The sequence below is a fragment of the Betta splendens genome, chromosome 19 (assembly GCF_900634795.4).
Source record: "Betta splendens chromosome 19, fBetSpl5.4, whole genome shotgun sequence".
Classification (NCBI taxonomy): Eukaryota; Metazoa; Chordata; class Actinopteri; order Anabantiformes; family Osphronemidae; genus Betta; species Betta splendens.
In genome coordinates this window covers 13,464,706-13,479,401 of record NC_040898.2, presented here as the reverse complement: position 1 = coordinate 13,479,401, position 14,696 = coordinate 13,464,706, and the positions used below count along the sequence as shown (strand labels likewise).

The following is a 14,696-nucleotide window of genomic DNA, read 5'->3' as shown; positions in this document are numbered from 1 at the left end:
AATTGAAGTAGATTGAAATCAACACTTCGGATGTTCCAGCGAATGAACCTGTTTTATAGTTTGCTGACATCTAGTGACCGGAGGAAAGGTCACATGGTGACAGGGTGCGAATCACGTTGCACAAATGGCTTTGCCAAAATTCCCAGTCCTTGTTTCTTTATTACTTTGTTATTTCCTGGAAGCGAGATGCTCCTGCGCGAGCAGTAAAATAATGATTACTCCAACAGATGCAGCAAACACTGGGAGCGGAGCTGCTCCTGAAGGTCCTGTCTGCTCTGCCTATAGAACAGAACGTACAGTGCGTGCGCACCTACCCATTCAAAGAAACACTGGAGAGGTGTGCAAACGGTTTATTGGTGGATCAACAGACGAGCATTGAACGTACACACTCTGTGGCAGAAGAATAGTTTCACAAGCATAGTAGATATATTCAGAAATCTTCTCTAGAACAGGGAAATATGAGAAAAGCTCCACAAGCACCTCAACCAAACACACAAAGATAAATAAAGAAAGAAATTAACTTAAATCTGCTCACTCACTCTAGTGTCAATATGTATATTTCAGTAAACTTAAAGTTCATCAAGGCGGTGGAATGACAACAAAACACTAAGAGATTGAGGAATGTGTGGTTGGAGACATCTCATCTTGGATCTGTGCTAATCAACAGTTGCTAGGATTTGTTTGGTGAAAACGCAGGCGGAGGGTGTTTACACAATGACGCGTAGCGGACGCTTTCCACGGCGACCGAGCGACGAGCACACGACTACCACTCGCCTCTGAAGCTTCTACCTGCGGAGCCGACGTTCTCCTAAACATCCCGGTCTGAACAGCGACCCGTTCGGACACTTTTGTGTACATTCCACATGTCAACGTCTAAAAGGACAGTACTGTGATACAGAAAAAAGATTGCACCCTTTAGGCAGATTTCACTACGAGAATCCAGGAAATTCTTTAATAAGTGTGAATAGTGTTCCCGCACCACTGACCCTGAACATCTAGGTTAATTACACAGCTCCTCTTCCGACGGGAGCGGGACGGTTCTGTCCAACATTCATCCTCCCTGCTCCCCGTGTGAGGGAGTCGCACAAACACACTCCTGTCCTGCTGAATCTGAATCCACACGCGAGACGTGGCGAGGGTTCAACTCCACACGGCATCATTTACACTTGTGCATGTATTTATAGCAGATCTCATTCAAATGTTAAAGCTAAATTAAAGGCAAAGACAGGAGAAGCCATTCGTGTGTTGTATGTGGATTTCGATCTAATCAACAAGTGTCATTTTCAAAAATCTGCATGTCTAATATATTTTAAGAGGATATTTCAAGTTTCATTTGGTCCAAACAAGCTTCCTCTCTGTCAAATCAGCTGCATGAATATTACATTTCTTTTCACTGCGTCTACTTTAAAGGTCTTAAAATAAATCCAGGCGTACGTCTGCTGCGGTTCCCTCAGTGCTGGGCGCCCACGGCTTTGCTGGCGCGCTCCTCGCCCATTTGCACCAGCTCGTTGACGGTGTGCAGCAGGCTGTAGCCGTGCTTCCGCAGCAGCCGCTGGTTCAGCCGCTGGTCTCTGAATCCCATCTCCAGCAGCATGGCCATCAGGGAAGGGTCCTGTCTGGTGGCGGGGTCGATGCCTCGCTGGAGGGGAGGAGGGCACAGGTCAAAGGTCGTCCTGGCTTTACAGATGGCTCACAGTTAGGAATGCATCATGCAGCAGAAATAGGTTGTTGACCTACTTAAATCATCAGGTGATCTTTTGTTTGTTCCTGCTCTGATTTACCTGGACTGAACAGTTTGGTCCAGTGAAGAGGGCTTTGTACGCAGACGCTGCTACAGATAGGGCCCCCTTCACAAGCCCCTCTGTGAGGCCTCCTTGGCCCCTGGGAGAAAATCTATTTTAGCACTTTTTAATCAAAAGAAACTTTAACAGACGGAAGGATTGAACTGCATGAGGCGGATCAAGTGTTGCACCTTGGCTGCAGTGCGTTGCTGGGTCTGGGGTTGTATGTCTCAAAGGCACTGGATGCTGAGCCGGCTGATCTGGACAGACCAGATGACACTGTCGAAGCCAAACAAACAAAAACAAGACACACACATAAGCCTTCTAGGAATTTAGTTACAGGAGCCGCAGTGAGCTTTGCTGACGCAACAGATTCCAGTGTGTTGTTTAACCTACTTTTTTCCATACAGAGAAAATGCGTTTCCTGCCTCACCTCCGCTTCCAACCACAGGTGCTAAACTATTGATTGTGTCAGCGAGGTCAGTTTAACTAGTTTCACTCCAAATGCTCACCATTTAAATGTACCCGTGGCTGGTGTGGCTCAAAGGGTTCACAGGCCGGAGGACTGGGATCCTCAGCCAGGTACAGAGCCTCAGACCTGACAACACAGAATGGAAATGTAAAGTTGGAGCGGGAGCGTTGGTAAATAGGCTAAGTCTCCTTCAAACCTGGGTGAGTAGAGAGTCGGTGGAGGCGGGACGCGTTCGGGCACGAGCGGCGGCGGCACCACCTCCGGGGTGAGTGTCACTGCGTCCAGTGTTTGGGAAGCACAAAGCATCTGGTTGACGCTGCTGTGGATGGGAGGAACGGGCGAGAGCTGCACGTTCACCGCCGAATCCTCTGCCTCCAACGCGTCTGTCTGCGGAACCCGGCCCGGTTCAGAGTCATCGGCGTCCTCGCACTGTGCGTCAGCATCGTCTGAGGTCGAAGCAGGAGCAGCAGCGGCGGCGGTAGCCGCCGCAGCAGCAGCAGCGCTTTCAGGCTGAGACATGGCAGAGCTGTACATAGACTCCCCCAGAGGACGACTGGTGTCAAAACAGTCTGGGAGGACAATGATGTAATCTTCACAGGAGGAGACGGAGGAGGTCTGGCTGCTGACCTGTAGCACAAGGAGGAAAAGGCTGCAGCTTTACACGGTTTTACTTCCTGTACATTCAATATAAAATCAAAGCTTTGAAACCTGACCTCGTCCCAGTCTTCTCCTTTAGCACCAACCTCCTCCCTCTCGTCTGGAGTTTCCTTCATGTTTTGCATATCATCCAGAACCACAACCTCTTCATCCTCTTCATGACGTGAACCACTGGGCAAATCTTCATTCATAGGTTCCAGCAAAAGAAGTTCTGCAAAGTACAGACAACCAAAACTAGGATTCAAATATTGTCCCTGAGACTCGTTACTGCGTTTCCTGTTAGAGTCCTCTCACCTGGCCGGGCCTCCTCTTCCTGGTTGAGTCTTGTGTTGGGAAGCAACGCTGAACTCTCCAGTACCACGCCACAAACCTCCTCTTTTCCTTCTTGTGCAGGTTTCTCAGCCTCCACTAGTCTCTCGAAGCAAAATTCGGGTCCCCGAGCGATGCCTAAAATAATAGTCCAAATTAAAAACACAAAAGCGGTTAGAGCAATGAGAGCCACACTGTATTACTGAGGCTTTCCATGAGAATACAGAGGGGCTCCTCACTCAGTGGTTTCTGGCTGCCGTGCTGGACTCTGCGCACGGGTCTGTGGTCCGGGGCTTCATCCAGTGCCAGAGAGCGGATGACGGTCTCACAGAGGAACTGGGCTCCGCTGATCTCCTCTTCTCGCTCCTCCTCCTGGGCAACGGGCTCAGACAGCTGCCTCGGGCTCACTCCTAAACCAGAAGACAGGTACAAGACCGTTATTATTGCTGAGTCTCACATTCACAGCCTACTGCTGCTCGGCTGGTGTTACCAAAGAGCTTTCTGACTCCCGTGACCTCCGGGTCGTCTTTTATGGGTGCAGTCAGAGCCTTCTCTGACACTGGTGCATCATGGGGCAGGGGGGATATGCAGGGTGTCAGATCTAGTAACGAGGTAGAAAATACCGTTGTTTGAATGTTTATCCAAAAGGGTCCCAGTTATTTTATTACAGGCGTCAGGAACATTTCTAGAGAGAAGATCTCCGCTCACCCACAGGAGTGTTGTTAGGAACCTTCTCCAACTCCTGAACAATATTTATATCCAGTAACTCAAAGGAGAGTAGATCCTAAAAAAAATATGGGACAAAAGTCTTAATCCAGTTTGTTGACTGAAACTCATTTCCATCCTTGTTTTGTCTGTGAAGGGCGCACCTGTGCTGTCAGCAGGTCAACTGAAGGGAAGTAGTAGTCTTCATGGTTCAGGTCTACAGGAAAAGCAGCGCCACCTTCCTTGGACCTTACCTCCTTCGCTGCTGGCCAGACCTCCTCCTTCTGAAGCACAAAAAGAGAGTTTTTTTACAAATATTTTTGTAGTTTGTATTAAATGTTGACATGTTTAAATAACTGGAGCTTTACACTAAATTAAAAAAATAGCAACACATACAAAAGAGACAACAGAGGCATCTTACTTAGAGAATTGTATTTTTCTTTTAAACAACTAACTGATGAATGGGAGAATCACTTCATTCCTATAATTTAGACGCTAGATATTCAAGGAAATTGTTTTTTTTTATTCCCACAAGTGATCCAAATACAGAGTTAAATGTACAGTATTGTGCAAATGTCACTTTAGACATTTATCAGTCACAATCAGTGAGGCATCTGATGGATCCAAAGTCCTTCTGTCACCACAGCCCAACATCCAATGAGCATCTTAACCTCCCTTCTGTTTGCACAGTACTGCACATGTAAGCGGCTGTGAATGTACAGGGTGTCATTGGTTGCAGACTTGCCAGTCGCTTGCTCTGATGCCCGAGCGTGCTGCGGCCGTCACTGGGGTCAACCACAATGCTGCACCAGACCCGCGGGCCAAACTGACAGCCGCAGTGCGCCAGCCGCCAGTGGGAGGTGTACGTCCCCTCCATCACAGGAGCCACAAAGGCCACACTGACCACCCCCACCTGTCCGGGCAGCAGCAGCGGGACGGGCACCTCCCTCCTCTCCTCTGACGCCAGGCCGAGGTTCCCCCACATAAACACCAGCTGGTGTACACACACACACACACACACACACACACACACACACACACACACACACACACACACACACACACACACACACACACACACACACACACACACACACACACACACACACACACACACACACACACACAGAACAGGAATACGCATGCGAAAAAAGCACAAGACAAAAGCACGCAGCCAAAGTCACGCGTTGAGTTGAGGGACGCGCACACACGCAGACACAAAGACTTAAAAACTTCAACTAAACAGAGTCAGACTAATTTAAATAATAAACATCTCAGACATTACGTTCGCTAGACGTATTAGGCTTGGTAAGAAACCTTAGCTGGTGTTAGATACTAGACACAGGAAAGGAGGCGAGTGGGGAGGCTCAAAGTGGAAATGAAGCAGAGAAAGACCCTGTCCGCTCAGCAGGTGGGAGGGGTACCTTAGTCTCTGCGGTCCAGCTGATAGTGCCTGAGTTCCTCATCTTCCAGTATTTGATGAACTTGGTACCAGGCTCCAGACGGGTGCCGTCAGGCAGATTTTCATCCAGAAACAAGGCGGCCATAGTGGGCACCAAGGACGTGTGCGAGGCCCCAGGACCCCTAGTTTTAAGTGTACAGAGCATTGTTGAAAATAGCCCTGGTTTCTGATAATACCCTCTTTTGTTCTCTACGAATCAAAAAAGCAGGACCCCAGATTTTTTTGCAGCTCAAAAGCATTTTTCTTAGAAAATCTATGAAGCAGCAGCAGCAGCAGCAGCAGTTTTCACATTGAGGTAGTTCCAACATTTCCACCACCCCAGAGCAGCCAGCGATACACTCATACAGACTAGATTACAAAGATGGCATATTTTGAATTCTTTTCTTGGAAAAAAAAAGACTTTTTGCATCCATGCTGGGATTGAGGTACCCAGCACTGTCGGACGCCCGTCCAAGGTGGCGCTTACTCTGGACTGGAGGCCTGGGGATCAGGGACCAGGGCAGGGATGGGGCCTTGGGCTGGGGATGGACCTGAGGCTGATTCTGAGGCAGCAGAAGGGGGCACTGCTGGGACCTGGGTGGATGCGGAGGTCATGCTTGTCAAGTTGGCTCTGCCTGAGGTAGAGGGCCCACTCCACTGCAGGCCCCTCTTCTCCAGTCTCAGTTTCTTCTTGATTTCTTTCACTTCAGCTCTTAGCTGCCTCCTTTCTGCTTTGAGGCGCTGTCGCTCGGCCTTGCGCACTGTCCTGTCTCCTCGCCTTGGGAACCTGGTTTAAAATGTCATCAGGAACACCTATTTGTTGACTATCAAAAGTTTATTTTCCAAGAACAAAAGACATTCACATTCAGAAATCATGGTTGACATAATCTAGCTGCTAATACAGTGTAGTATCCTGCTCTGGAACTATTTCTGATTCTGCTTGAAGTGACAGCACTGCAGTAAGAGTCATCCTCAGTCTTTGGGCTTTACCTTAACTCTCCTGACATTCCATGTTCAGGAATGGAGAGAGGTGTCTTGGTTCTCACAAGGTTGTGGCTGGGGTCATGGCTATGTCTGCACAACTCACACAGGATGCACGATGGGCACACACTGGTAGGGTAATAGCCAACAATTAGCAATGTGAGTATGTTTAAAGCTGCTTACGCAACAAAAACATGCAAGAAAAGTAAATCATTATGTCGGTCAACTAATAAAATAGCAAATGACAAAATGATTATAGATCACATAGTTGGTTAATCAGCCCAGAATTGATTATTTAAGGTTCTAAGTGCTGACCTGCACTTGTAGGCTCCTTCAGACGTGAGCTTGTTGCAGTTGCTGCAGTTTGGGGTGTAGCCCAGGGATCCACCGGAGGTGGAGGGACCCGGCCGTGGCCCCATAGGACCTCCAGCAGCCCCAATGGCATCGTGGGGGCCATCGGGGGACTTATGGGTGCAACACTGTCCAGAAAAGTCACTGCACATGCGTTCCACTACCTCTTTTACCACCTCGTCCTTGAACTGAAAATGTAAGTGTAGAATGTTGAAGATAAACCATTAGAAGACTGTATTTTGTCTTAACACAAGTGCTAAGATTTCAGGGAAACCATTACCTTCTCCATGTAGGATCTGAACCACATAGGAGGGGGTTCGTCTTCTGGCTTGTTTCCCTTACTGTCCTTTATTTGAACCTGTATAAAAATACATATGCACGGTTTGTCAATTTGTCTGATCTGTTTTTGTCAGAACAAGATCATGGAACAGGGGAATGGGTTTGCTTCCTTACAGCTTCTCGCTCTGGGGTGACCTGTGTGCCTTTGTCCACCGTCTTGACCCTTGATGGATAAGGAGGAGCAGGTCGGAGGTCTCCTTTCAGCTCCTTCACTTCTGTCTTCAGTGGGCCTCCACATGCCTGTCCCTTCATTTTGTATACGTTCATGTGCAACTGGTTTCCCTGCTTCTCTGCGCTCTATGGAAAATAAAGAACAACATATAAAACAGAAGAAGGATGTTTGTCATATCAGCATCAGCCATGTAGCCTGTCTGTCTTCTATAATTATTTTTATTATCAAGTGAAGGTTAATCATAAGGTAACATTGGTAAATTTATTCCCGTTTTGATGCTTGTAAAACAATCCACCCCTGCTGCAGTACCTTGATGGCTTCTTCATATTCATCTGCAATAAAACAAATCAACAAGTTAGACTGATTACAACTGAAACTTTATTAACCAAAATATAAAAAAAGCTGTTCTCACCTTGACTGTTTATGCAAATCTAAAAGAGGAGAAAATAAGACGAGAATAAGATCATGGAACAAAACACCATGACCGTTTATTATGAATGAAAAATCATACACAGACATTTATTGGTGACGTCTTACCTCTTCATTATCCTCATCAAAATATTTGACTTGAAAGTGGTTGATCCGGAATGATGCTTTGATCTGCGATGTATTTTAAAGGGAAACAACAATATTTTTGTCTTTCTTGCAGGTGTTGATGCTAATAACATGAACAAGTGTCCAGACCTTTAAACACCTCAGATACAATCCTCAGGTGAGGTAAATAATAATAACACGTGTAGTAGCTTGGAAAATACAAACCACTTTAGGTGAATATATATGTTATATCATGTTAATAGTGAACGTACTAGTGCAGCCCTTGAGTTTCCACTACTGAGAATAGTCTCAACTGTGATGTATACACAAACATAATAAAGCAAAAGAAGCCCATCGCCGGTGCTTGGATGTCTGCATTAACACGTTGAACGCGCTTCGCGGCTCCAGCATCGCTCGTCCTTCAGCTGCTCCATTGTTTACGTGTCGAGGCCGGGGCCGGGCCTGCTTTTCACCAAACTGCGCCAGCGTTTAGCCAGCGCGTTAGCTAGCAGCTTACCCAGGCTTCCACGGACTCCCACTCCAGCTTGTCCAAATCCTGAGCCAGAAAGCGCTTCACGTTCCCCCGGAAGTTGATTTTGATGGTGACGGGGAGCCCCATGTCAGCCGTTTGGGAGCAGACGACGGCTACCTTCTGTGACTCCGGCCTGTTTGATCCACGCTGCCCTCGAACGTCTTCTCTTGTTTACATCGTCAGCTGCGTCGAGAAAAATACTGTGACGTCAAGAATTCTTCTTCGTTTGTTTAGTGGCACCAAAACAACGTCCGAGTGATGGAGCGACACCTACGGGTGGCGAGATTACATTACTGACCCCCTGCAGCTGCAAGTGCATGCTATTTTGTTTTGAATTTTTATTGTAATAATAATAATAACAAAAAATGCTTAAAGAAGCCACACCAACGTTATCCCTGTGTATTTATTGAGTTTTTTAAAACATAGCCACAATGTTATGACTATAAACAGTTCCATCATCATTAAGAGTCTACCAAGTCGCCATGTTCCAAGTTTATGTCCTGATACTTAATTTATCTTCGTATGATTTTTTAAATTTTCTTTTAGTCTGTTCTGTCAATATTCAAGGGATTGCATAATTAAATGTTCGAATTTTTCCTGTTGTCACACCTTCTAGGTACTTGTATGTTGACCAAAGGTCAAAGTACAAAGGCATAAAAGCAGATTAATAAATAATAGTTGTACATTAATGACCTGACAGACTGTTGTAAGCGTGTTACCTGCCAGCTTTATGCTGATGACACAGTTATCCATGTGTCTGCCAAAACCTCCACTCCTACCGGGCAACGTTTGACACAGGCTTTACGTAATCTTTCAAAGTTGCTTGAATTATCCCACTTAACCTTAAATCTTTAAAAAACTGCCTCTGTGTTTTTCTATAGCTACAAGACCCTCTCACAGTAACTCTGAGGTGTATTTAAACAATGAAACAATCACAGTTAGTGAGATAAAATATCTGGTTATTGTTATTGATAAAAACCTTAAATTTAAATGTCAAATAAAAAACACATGCAAAAAAAAAGTTAAATCAAATTTGACCTGTTTTCATTTAATTAGAAGGGAGTTATCTTATCAAGCAGCCGGTTGTAAATACATGCAATGACTTCTTCACATCTTTCATAGAGTAGAGTCTCTCTCTCTACTCTAAAGTCGGTTATCTTATTGTACAATTAGTCTATCGAAGTACTGGATAAGAAACCTATGAAGTGGCATCACTGTGACATAATTAAGGCATGAGCTTTTTACCTGTAAAAACCTTTTTATTTTTACAGCTGTAAAACTGAGACATAATAACCTCACAAAAGTGGAATAAATGGCAGTTTTGGTTAAAAATAGACTGAAGATGTGTAGCTAATAAAAGGACTTTAATGTAAAAAGGGAAAAGCAACAGAAGGCTGAGCGCTACGGCGGTGCGTTCACTTGCCATCGTGAACCCCCATGTGTTTGCTCAGTGAGCTGCCCGCGGTGAAGCGTTTCCCACAGACGTTGCACAGGTACGGTTTCTCGCCCGTGTGCGACCGCATGTGGATTTTCAGCGCTCCTCGCTTGTAGAACCTCTTGTCGCAGACGGAGCACTGATGCGTCGACTCTCCCGTGTGAATCATCGCGTGCGTCTTCAGGGTTCCCCTCTGTCGAAACCCTTTCCCGCAGACGCTGCACAGAAACGGCTTCTCCCCCGTGTGGATGCGCATGTGAGCCGTCATGTACTCCTTAAAGCCGAAGCTCTGGCCGCACACACTGCAGGCGTACGGTTTCTCCCCCCTGTGAGCCCTCATGTGACCCATCAGGTTTCCGTTCTGGGCGAAAGCCTTGCCGCAGGTGCTGCACACATACGGTTTCTCTCCCGTGTGGGTCCTCGTGTGCATCTCCAGCTGTTTGAGGCCATCAAAATGTTTGCCACAGACCTCACACAAATTTGCTCTGACGTGAGTTTGCAAGTGAAGCCTCAAGCTCTCAGGAGTCCTTTGATGTTTCCCGCACACCCCACACATGTCTGTGTCCCTCTCATCCTCCTGCACGTGCTTGAAAAATGATGCTCTGTAGCAGAAAGACTTGTCGCACACTTTACAGCAGTACTTTAAATGTGATAAACCCTGACTGTGCTTGATTTTATTTGTGTTTAATACTTCAGTTGTTGATTTTGACTGTGCTGTCTGTGAACAAGGTGTTCTGTTGGTCTCATCCGTATCTCCCTCAGCTCCTTCGCTGTTCTTCCACTCCGACAATATCAGACTCACATCCGTTTGCTCCCTGCTGCTGTTTTCTTCACTGTGTGCTTGTAAGTGCTCCTTCAAGCTTTCCTTAGAGTCCAAACGTTTGCCACAGACACCACATGGCTCCGTGCTGTGCTCGTGTCGAAGTACATGTTTGAAAAAAGAGCGTTTGTACTGGAAACACTTTCCACAGACTCTGCAGCATCTCGGTCTAGTGCTGGGACTTGCTTCAGTGTTCTTCTTAGCAGCTTCCTTGGGTAAAGATCGTCCAAACATCTTGCAACAGTCAGGTTCATGTCTTTGTCTCAGTCTCCGACATGTTCTTTCTTTGTTTGACTTTAGTGTTAAAACCTGAGCGCAGTCGCTCCAGGCCTCACTTGATGGCACCGCAGCCTGTTGTCCTCCAGGATCTGTCTCTGTAGATGCATCTTTAAAGTGTGGTTGCAGAGACACGTTGTGTACTTGTCTGGGGAATAAGTCTTTATCACAGTCTGAACCAGGGAGAGAGACAGACAGAAGCATATGTTTAGTGCAGAAAAGGCTGGCTTTTACAGTTACAGATGTTCTTAGATGCACACTGTACCTGTTGTGTGCACATTTGTCTCAGGTTTTAACATGACGTCAAGTAACTGGCACTGACATTTGGAGAGATCATTTTCATATTCCCCCAGAATCTGAAATATTTCTTCAGCAGCGACTGCCAGTTGCTTCTGCACGACTTCAGGCGATGCTTCTGGAGGAAAGAAGATAAAAAGAAAAGTCTGAGTTCCAGTAAACAAATATGACAACCTTAACTACAGGGAGAAAGACAAAACGTTCACATAAGCCTCAAAGAAGGTCGGACATGCAAAGACCTCAACCAGACTACAACTGCATAGAAGGAGGCGCAAATGAACTCCAAGGACTGTAAAACAAGCTTAAGGTGACACAAATGACCACAAAGACACACAATTTGTCACAAAGAGGCTCAGATTAAAAGGGAGACACAACAGCCTCAAACATAACTTTTCTCAAATCTCACACAAAACAACGACAGACTTCCTTCAAGCACACGAAGCATCCTCAGAGAGCGACACAGCTGTGTGTGATTTTATTGCACCGCGTTGGAATAAAAGCGTGTTGAGATTCGAACCCGCAACGCGCCGCATCAAGATCCGCTCCACAACGCGGAGGATCCGCTGCAACGCCGCGGACAAACCGCCGCTCAGAGCCCGCCTTTCAGTCATGACACAGCGGGGCGAGGCGCTGGTTCCACCTCAGACTCTGATTCACAACAACACACGCAACTAAGTCACAACAAAACCAAAACACGTCGCCGCTGCTTCCGCGTCCTTCTTCTTCTCTGGGCCATTTGAAGGTTTACCGGCTCAGAGGCGCCATCTTGTGTCCGCACATGGGACATAATCCGCCATTTCCAAAAATATGTTGTTTCTTTTTACAGAAAACAGAAATACCGAATATTTAATTGTAAAGGAAGTTTTAGTGTTTGCTTGCCACAGCTGCACTAAGCTGCTGTTGTTTTGGGTTTATTTGTCTCGAGAGCACAAACAGTTTTAAGTCAGGAGTTCTGCACAGCATGGACAAATATTGAATGTTCAGCCGGCATCGCTGACCTGATGTACAATGACTGATACACAGTCAAGTGACGTGAGGATCTATGTCATCGCTGAAGGCCAGGCCGTGGTTTGTTTATCTCATCAGGTTACGCAGCAGCCAAAATAGAGCACGAGGTCCTGGTTAGTTGTTTTTAAAGGCTCAAAGATAAAATTTGATATGACAACGTGAGGTGCAGTAAAACCAAACCACTCAATACATCTCAAAAGTTTTAATAAAAAATGTTCAAAACACCTTAAAGAAAACATTCGACATTATTTAAAATACATTAATATGACATTTCAAACAGCGCATTAAAGCTCTGGCATCACTAATAATATTCTGCTGAATGCAGTGCCTTCACTGAGTGCCACACAGTGCACAAAGAGGTCAGTGTCTAAATGACACCAGTGACTATTCGCATCGATCCTTCTGTTTTTCCTGAGGATCAGCTGATTCACATAATGCATTGAGCATCTAAGGAAAGTCTGTTTTGTCTAGAAGAGATCCATCAATTAGTCCTTTCACTGTGGCGCCGTCGCTCACAGACCCTTTTTGTGCTGCAGGCCCAGGGCTCCCTTCACACAGTACGGGATGATGCTGACGCTGACCAGAGGCACGGTGGCGCTCTTGCAGAAGGACAGCAGGTAGAACAGGGCTGCGGTGTGAGTGGGAGGCTTGACAGAGTCGAACAGGTGCAGCAGGAACAGCGAGCTCACAATGCAGCCGGCTCTGACCAGCGCGCTGCCGCTCCTCTTGGTCTCGGTGTAAAGAGGCGAGTGCAGGCCCAGGCCCAGGCCGAACAGGGTGCCCATGTTACGCAGCAGGCTGGCGAAGGGCGTGGAGTCCAGGTGGACCCACTCGGGCCGGATGCACCACCTCTGGGCTTTGTCCAGAGTCCACAGCAGGTCAACACCCAGCGCTTTGAGGAGGACGTAGAAGCCCACAGCAAAGGAGGTCAAGAAGAGGGTGGTGTAGAAGTACTTCCTCATGCTGGCGCTGTAGATCCACTCAGTCCGGTTGAAAGCTTCACCCACAAGCATGCCTTCAAAGCAAACAGAGTCCAGGATCAATATGCGGTATTTATTAAACCACAGCATGTGTTTGTCCCAGATTAGGTGTCAGGGAACAAACAGGCTGCTTCACCTTAAATCACATGCTGACAACCTCCATACTGACCTGTGATAACACCTGCAACGACCTGGTGGGGGAAGTGGGCGGCGATGAAGACCCTGGAGAGACAGACGCACACCTGGACCCCCCAGAACAGTGTCCACAGGACGACCTTCAGGTACCTGCCCCCACACACACACACACACACACACACACACACACACACACACACACACACACACACACACACACACACACACACACACACACACACACACCAGGATCAGACGGATCAGAATAAAACCTCCCACACAGCAGCTGTGGGCATCCAAACATGTGCAGGCTGAATGAGAAGTCAATGAACAACCGCAGCACGCACACAGTCTGTGCTGATAAGCTGTGAGTGCAGAGAACCGGTAAACAAGCCAGACCTCTGCGGGGACACGGGAGCAAAAGTGAAGCTGTTTGTTTTCATGCACTCACCAGTTTGTGCTGCTCGGTTTCTTGCCTCCGTGCTTCTTCCTGCTGCTCACAACAGTGAGAATGGAGGTGACCAGGGTGTAGTAGACCCCCGCTGCCCCCATAGCGTGACCCGACGGGCTGCCTGGACGACACAGACAGTACAGTAAGCTACTTCACATAGGACCAAACATCTCCAAACATCCTAAAACAGACAAGGTACCACTCGTATTAGAAGTATTAGTATTAGAACAGCGAGGCTGGAGACTGGTTAGGTTCTGGTTCGTCTGATGGTCAGATGGGCTGTACACAGACTGAACACCTGAGCGTTTCCAGGGGCCCAGCTCATGCACCTGCTGCTACATGTCTCACCTGGCCCGGTCTCGCAGGTCATGGGGTACTGCTCAATGTGAGGCGGGACAGCGTTGGCGTAATAAGGCGTCTCATGGACCCACCAGTACGGCCTCTCCCCAAACAGAATCCTGCGGCAGGAAATCACCAAATCCACTCAGCACAAACAGAAAAAAAAATATTGTGCACCATCATTTTGAACTCAGCTTTCGTGTCTTCTCACCATTTAAACACCAAGTTGAGCCAGTCTCCGATCACGGCCACCCAGATGAGCTTGATGCCCACTGACGCCCGCAGATGGAACCAAAGTGGGAAGAAAATGAAGAAGGTGTTTCTGAGATCCGCAGCCCAGGACACCCAGAGGAACAAGCCCTGGGCGTCCGGGTAGTTGGTCTGCAGGTAGTGGGTGGCGCTCACCCCAAAACCCTGCACGGCATCCATGATGAGACAGGGACAGACCCCAGTCAGAGACGAGGGAGCGGAGAAGAGGGACTGTTGCAGTCAGTCTCACAGCTGGTTGCTTTTATACCAGGGGGACCCACTACCCAAACGCATGCACACTCTGATCTTTGGACCTTGCACATGTGTAATAAAACACTGGGACCAGAGTTGCGGTGGTTCGTCACATAAACAAGTGGGACAGATAGCGGGAACGCAAACGTCAATGGGATCTTTATCAGCCAACTACTGTAC

General features: G+C 47.3%; 3 protein-coding genes across 6 annotated transcripts; all 3 read right to left on the bottom strand.

Moving 5' to 3' along the window:
* Positions 1–335: 335 nt before the first annotated feature.
* On the bottom strand, positions 336–8,488 carry nbr1a (NBR1 autophagy cargo receptor a). Of its 4 annotated transcripts, none has more exons than XM_029135504.3 (22): positions 8,260–8,487; positions 7,746–7,808; positions 7,621–7,639; positions 7,518–7,540; positions 7,151–7,333; positions 6,978–7,055; positions 6,662–6,885; positions 6,356–6,475; positions 5,853–6,152; positions 5,349–5,508; positions 4,670–4,918; positions 4,089–4,208; positions 3,928–4,003; positions 3,710–3,820; positions 3,459–3,629; positions 3,205–3,357; positions 2,967–3,121; positions 2,450–2,880; positions 2,294–2,379; positions 1,973–2,060; positions 1,782–1,881; positions 336–1,639 (listed from the first exon to the last, which is right to left on the bottom strand). In XM_029135504.3, the coding sequence occupies exons 1-22, from the start codon at positions 8,359–8,361 to the stop codon at positions 1,451–1,453; spliced, it is 3,201 nt and encodes a 1,066-aa protein (XP_028991337.1). In that variant the 5' UTR covers positions 8,362–8,487; the 3' UTR covers positions 336–1,450. The 4 variants fall into 4 exon arrangements, with proteins under 4 accessions (XP_028991337.1, XP_055360303.1, XP_055360302.1 ...); XM_055504327.1 differs by having other exon boundaries at positions 1,465–1,677; positions 8,260–8,488; XM_029135505.3 differs by having other exon boundaries at positions 1,499–1,639; positions 1,738–1,881; positions 8,260–8,488.
* Positions 8,489–9,301: 813 nt separating this feature from the next.
* Positions 9,302–11,852, bottom strand: LOC114845860 (gastrula zinc finger protein XlCGF57.1-like). Its single transcript, XM_029134383.3, has 3 exons — positions 11,620–11,852; positions 11,071–11,220; positions 9,302–10,978 (listed from the first exon to the last, which is right to left on the bottom strand). Exons 1-3 carry the CDS (start codon positions 11,711–11,713, stop codon positions 9,690–9,692), a joined length of 1,533 nt encoding a protein of 510 aa, XP_028990216.1. The 5' UTR covers positions 11,714–11,852; the 3' UTR covers positions 9,302–9,689.
* A 445-nt stretch (positions 11,853–12,297) lies between these two features.
* Positions 12,298–14,593, bottom strand: g6pc1a.2 (glucose-6-phosphatase catalytic subunit 1a, tandem duplicate 2). The gene is made up of 5 exons (XM_029134379.2): positions 14,227–14,593; positions 14,025–14,134; positions 13,677–13,797; positions 13,260–13,375; positions 12,298–13,125 (listed from the first exon to the last, which is right to left on the bottom strand). Exons 1-5 carry the CDS (start codon positions 14,442–14,444, stop codon positions 12,623–12,625), a joined length of 1,068 nt encoding a protein of 355 aa, XP_028990212.1. The 5' UTR covers positions 14,445–14,593; the 3' UTR covers positions 12,298–12,622.
* Positions 14,594–14,696: the final 103 nt, after the last annotated feature.

Excerpts from the sequence above, each read along its gene's own strand:
- nbr1a (XM_029135504.3), bottom strand. The coding sequence starts at position 8,361 with ATGGGGCTCCCCGTCACCATCAAAATCAACTTCCGGGGGAACGTGAAG. Across the intron at positions 6,886-6,977 it reads TCAGATCCTACATGGAGAAG|TTCAAGGACGAGGTGGTAAA; the intron begins GTAATGGTTTCC and ends TTACATTTTCAG. Across the intron at positions 2,061-2,293 it reads GCCACGGGTACATTTAAATG|TGTCATCTGGTCTGTCCAGA; the intron begins GTGAGCATTTGG and ends TGGCTTCGACAG.
- g6pc1a.2 (XM_029134379.2), bottom strand. The coding sequence starts at position 14,444 with ATGGATGCCGTGCAGGGTTTTGGGGTGAGCGCCACCCACTACCTGCAG. Across the intron at positions 14,135-14,226 it reads CTCAACTTGGTGTTTAAATG|GATTCTGTTTGGGGAGAGGC; the intron begins GTGAGAAGACAC and ends TTCCTGCCGCAG. Across the intron at positions 13,798-14,024 it reads GACCTGCGAGACCGGGCCAG|GCAGCCCGTCGGGTCACGCT; the intron begins GTGAGACATGTA and ends TGTGTCGTCCAG.
- LOC114845860 (XM_029134383.3), bottom strand. The coding sequence starts at position 11,713 with ATGACTGAAAGGCGGGCTCTGAGCGGCGGTTTGTCCGCGGCGTTGCAG. Across the intron at positions 11,221-11,619 it reads CTTGATGCGGCGCGTTGCGG|AAGCATCGCCTGAAGTCGTG; the intron begins GTTCGAATCTCA and ends TCTTTCCTCCAG. Across the intron at positions 10,979-11,070 it reads GACAAATGTGCACACAACAG|ACTGTGATAAAGACTTATTC; the intron begins GTACAGTGTGCA and ends TCCCTGGTTCAG.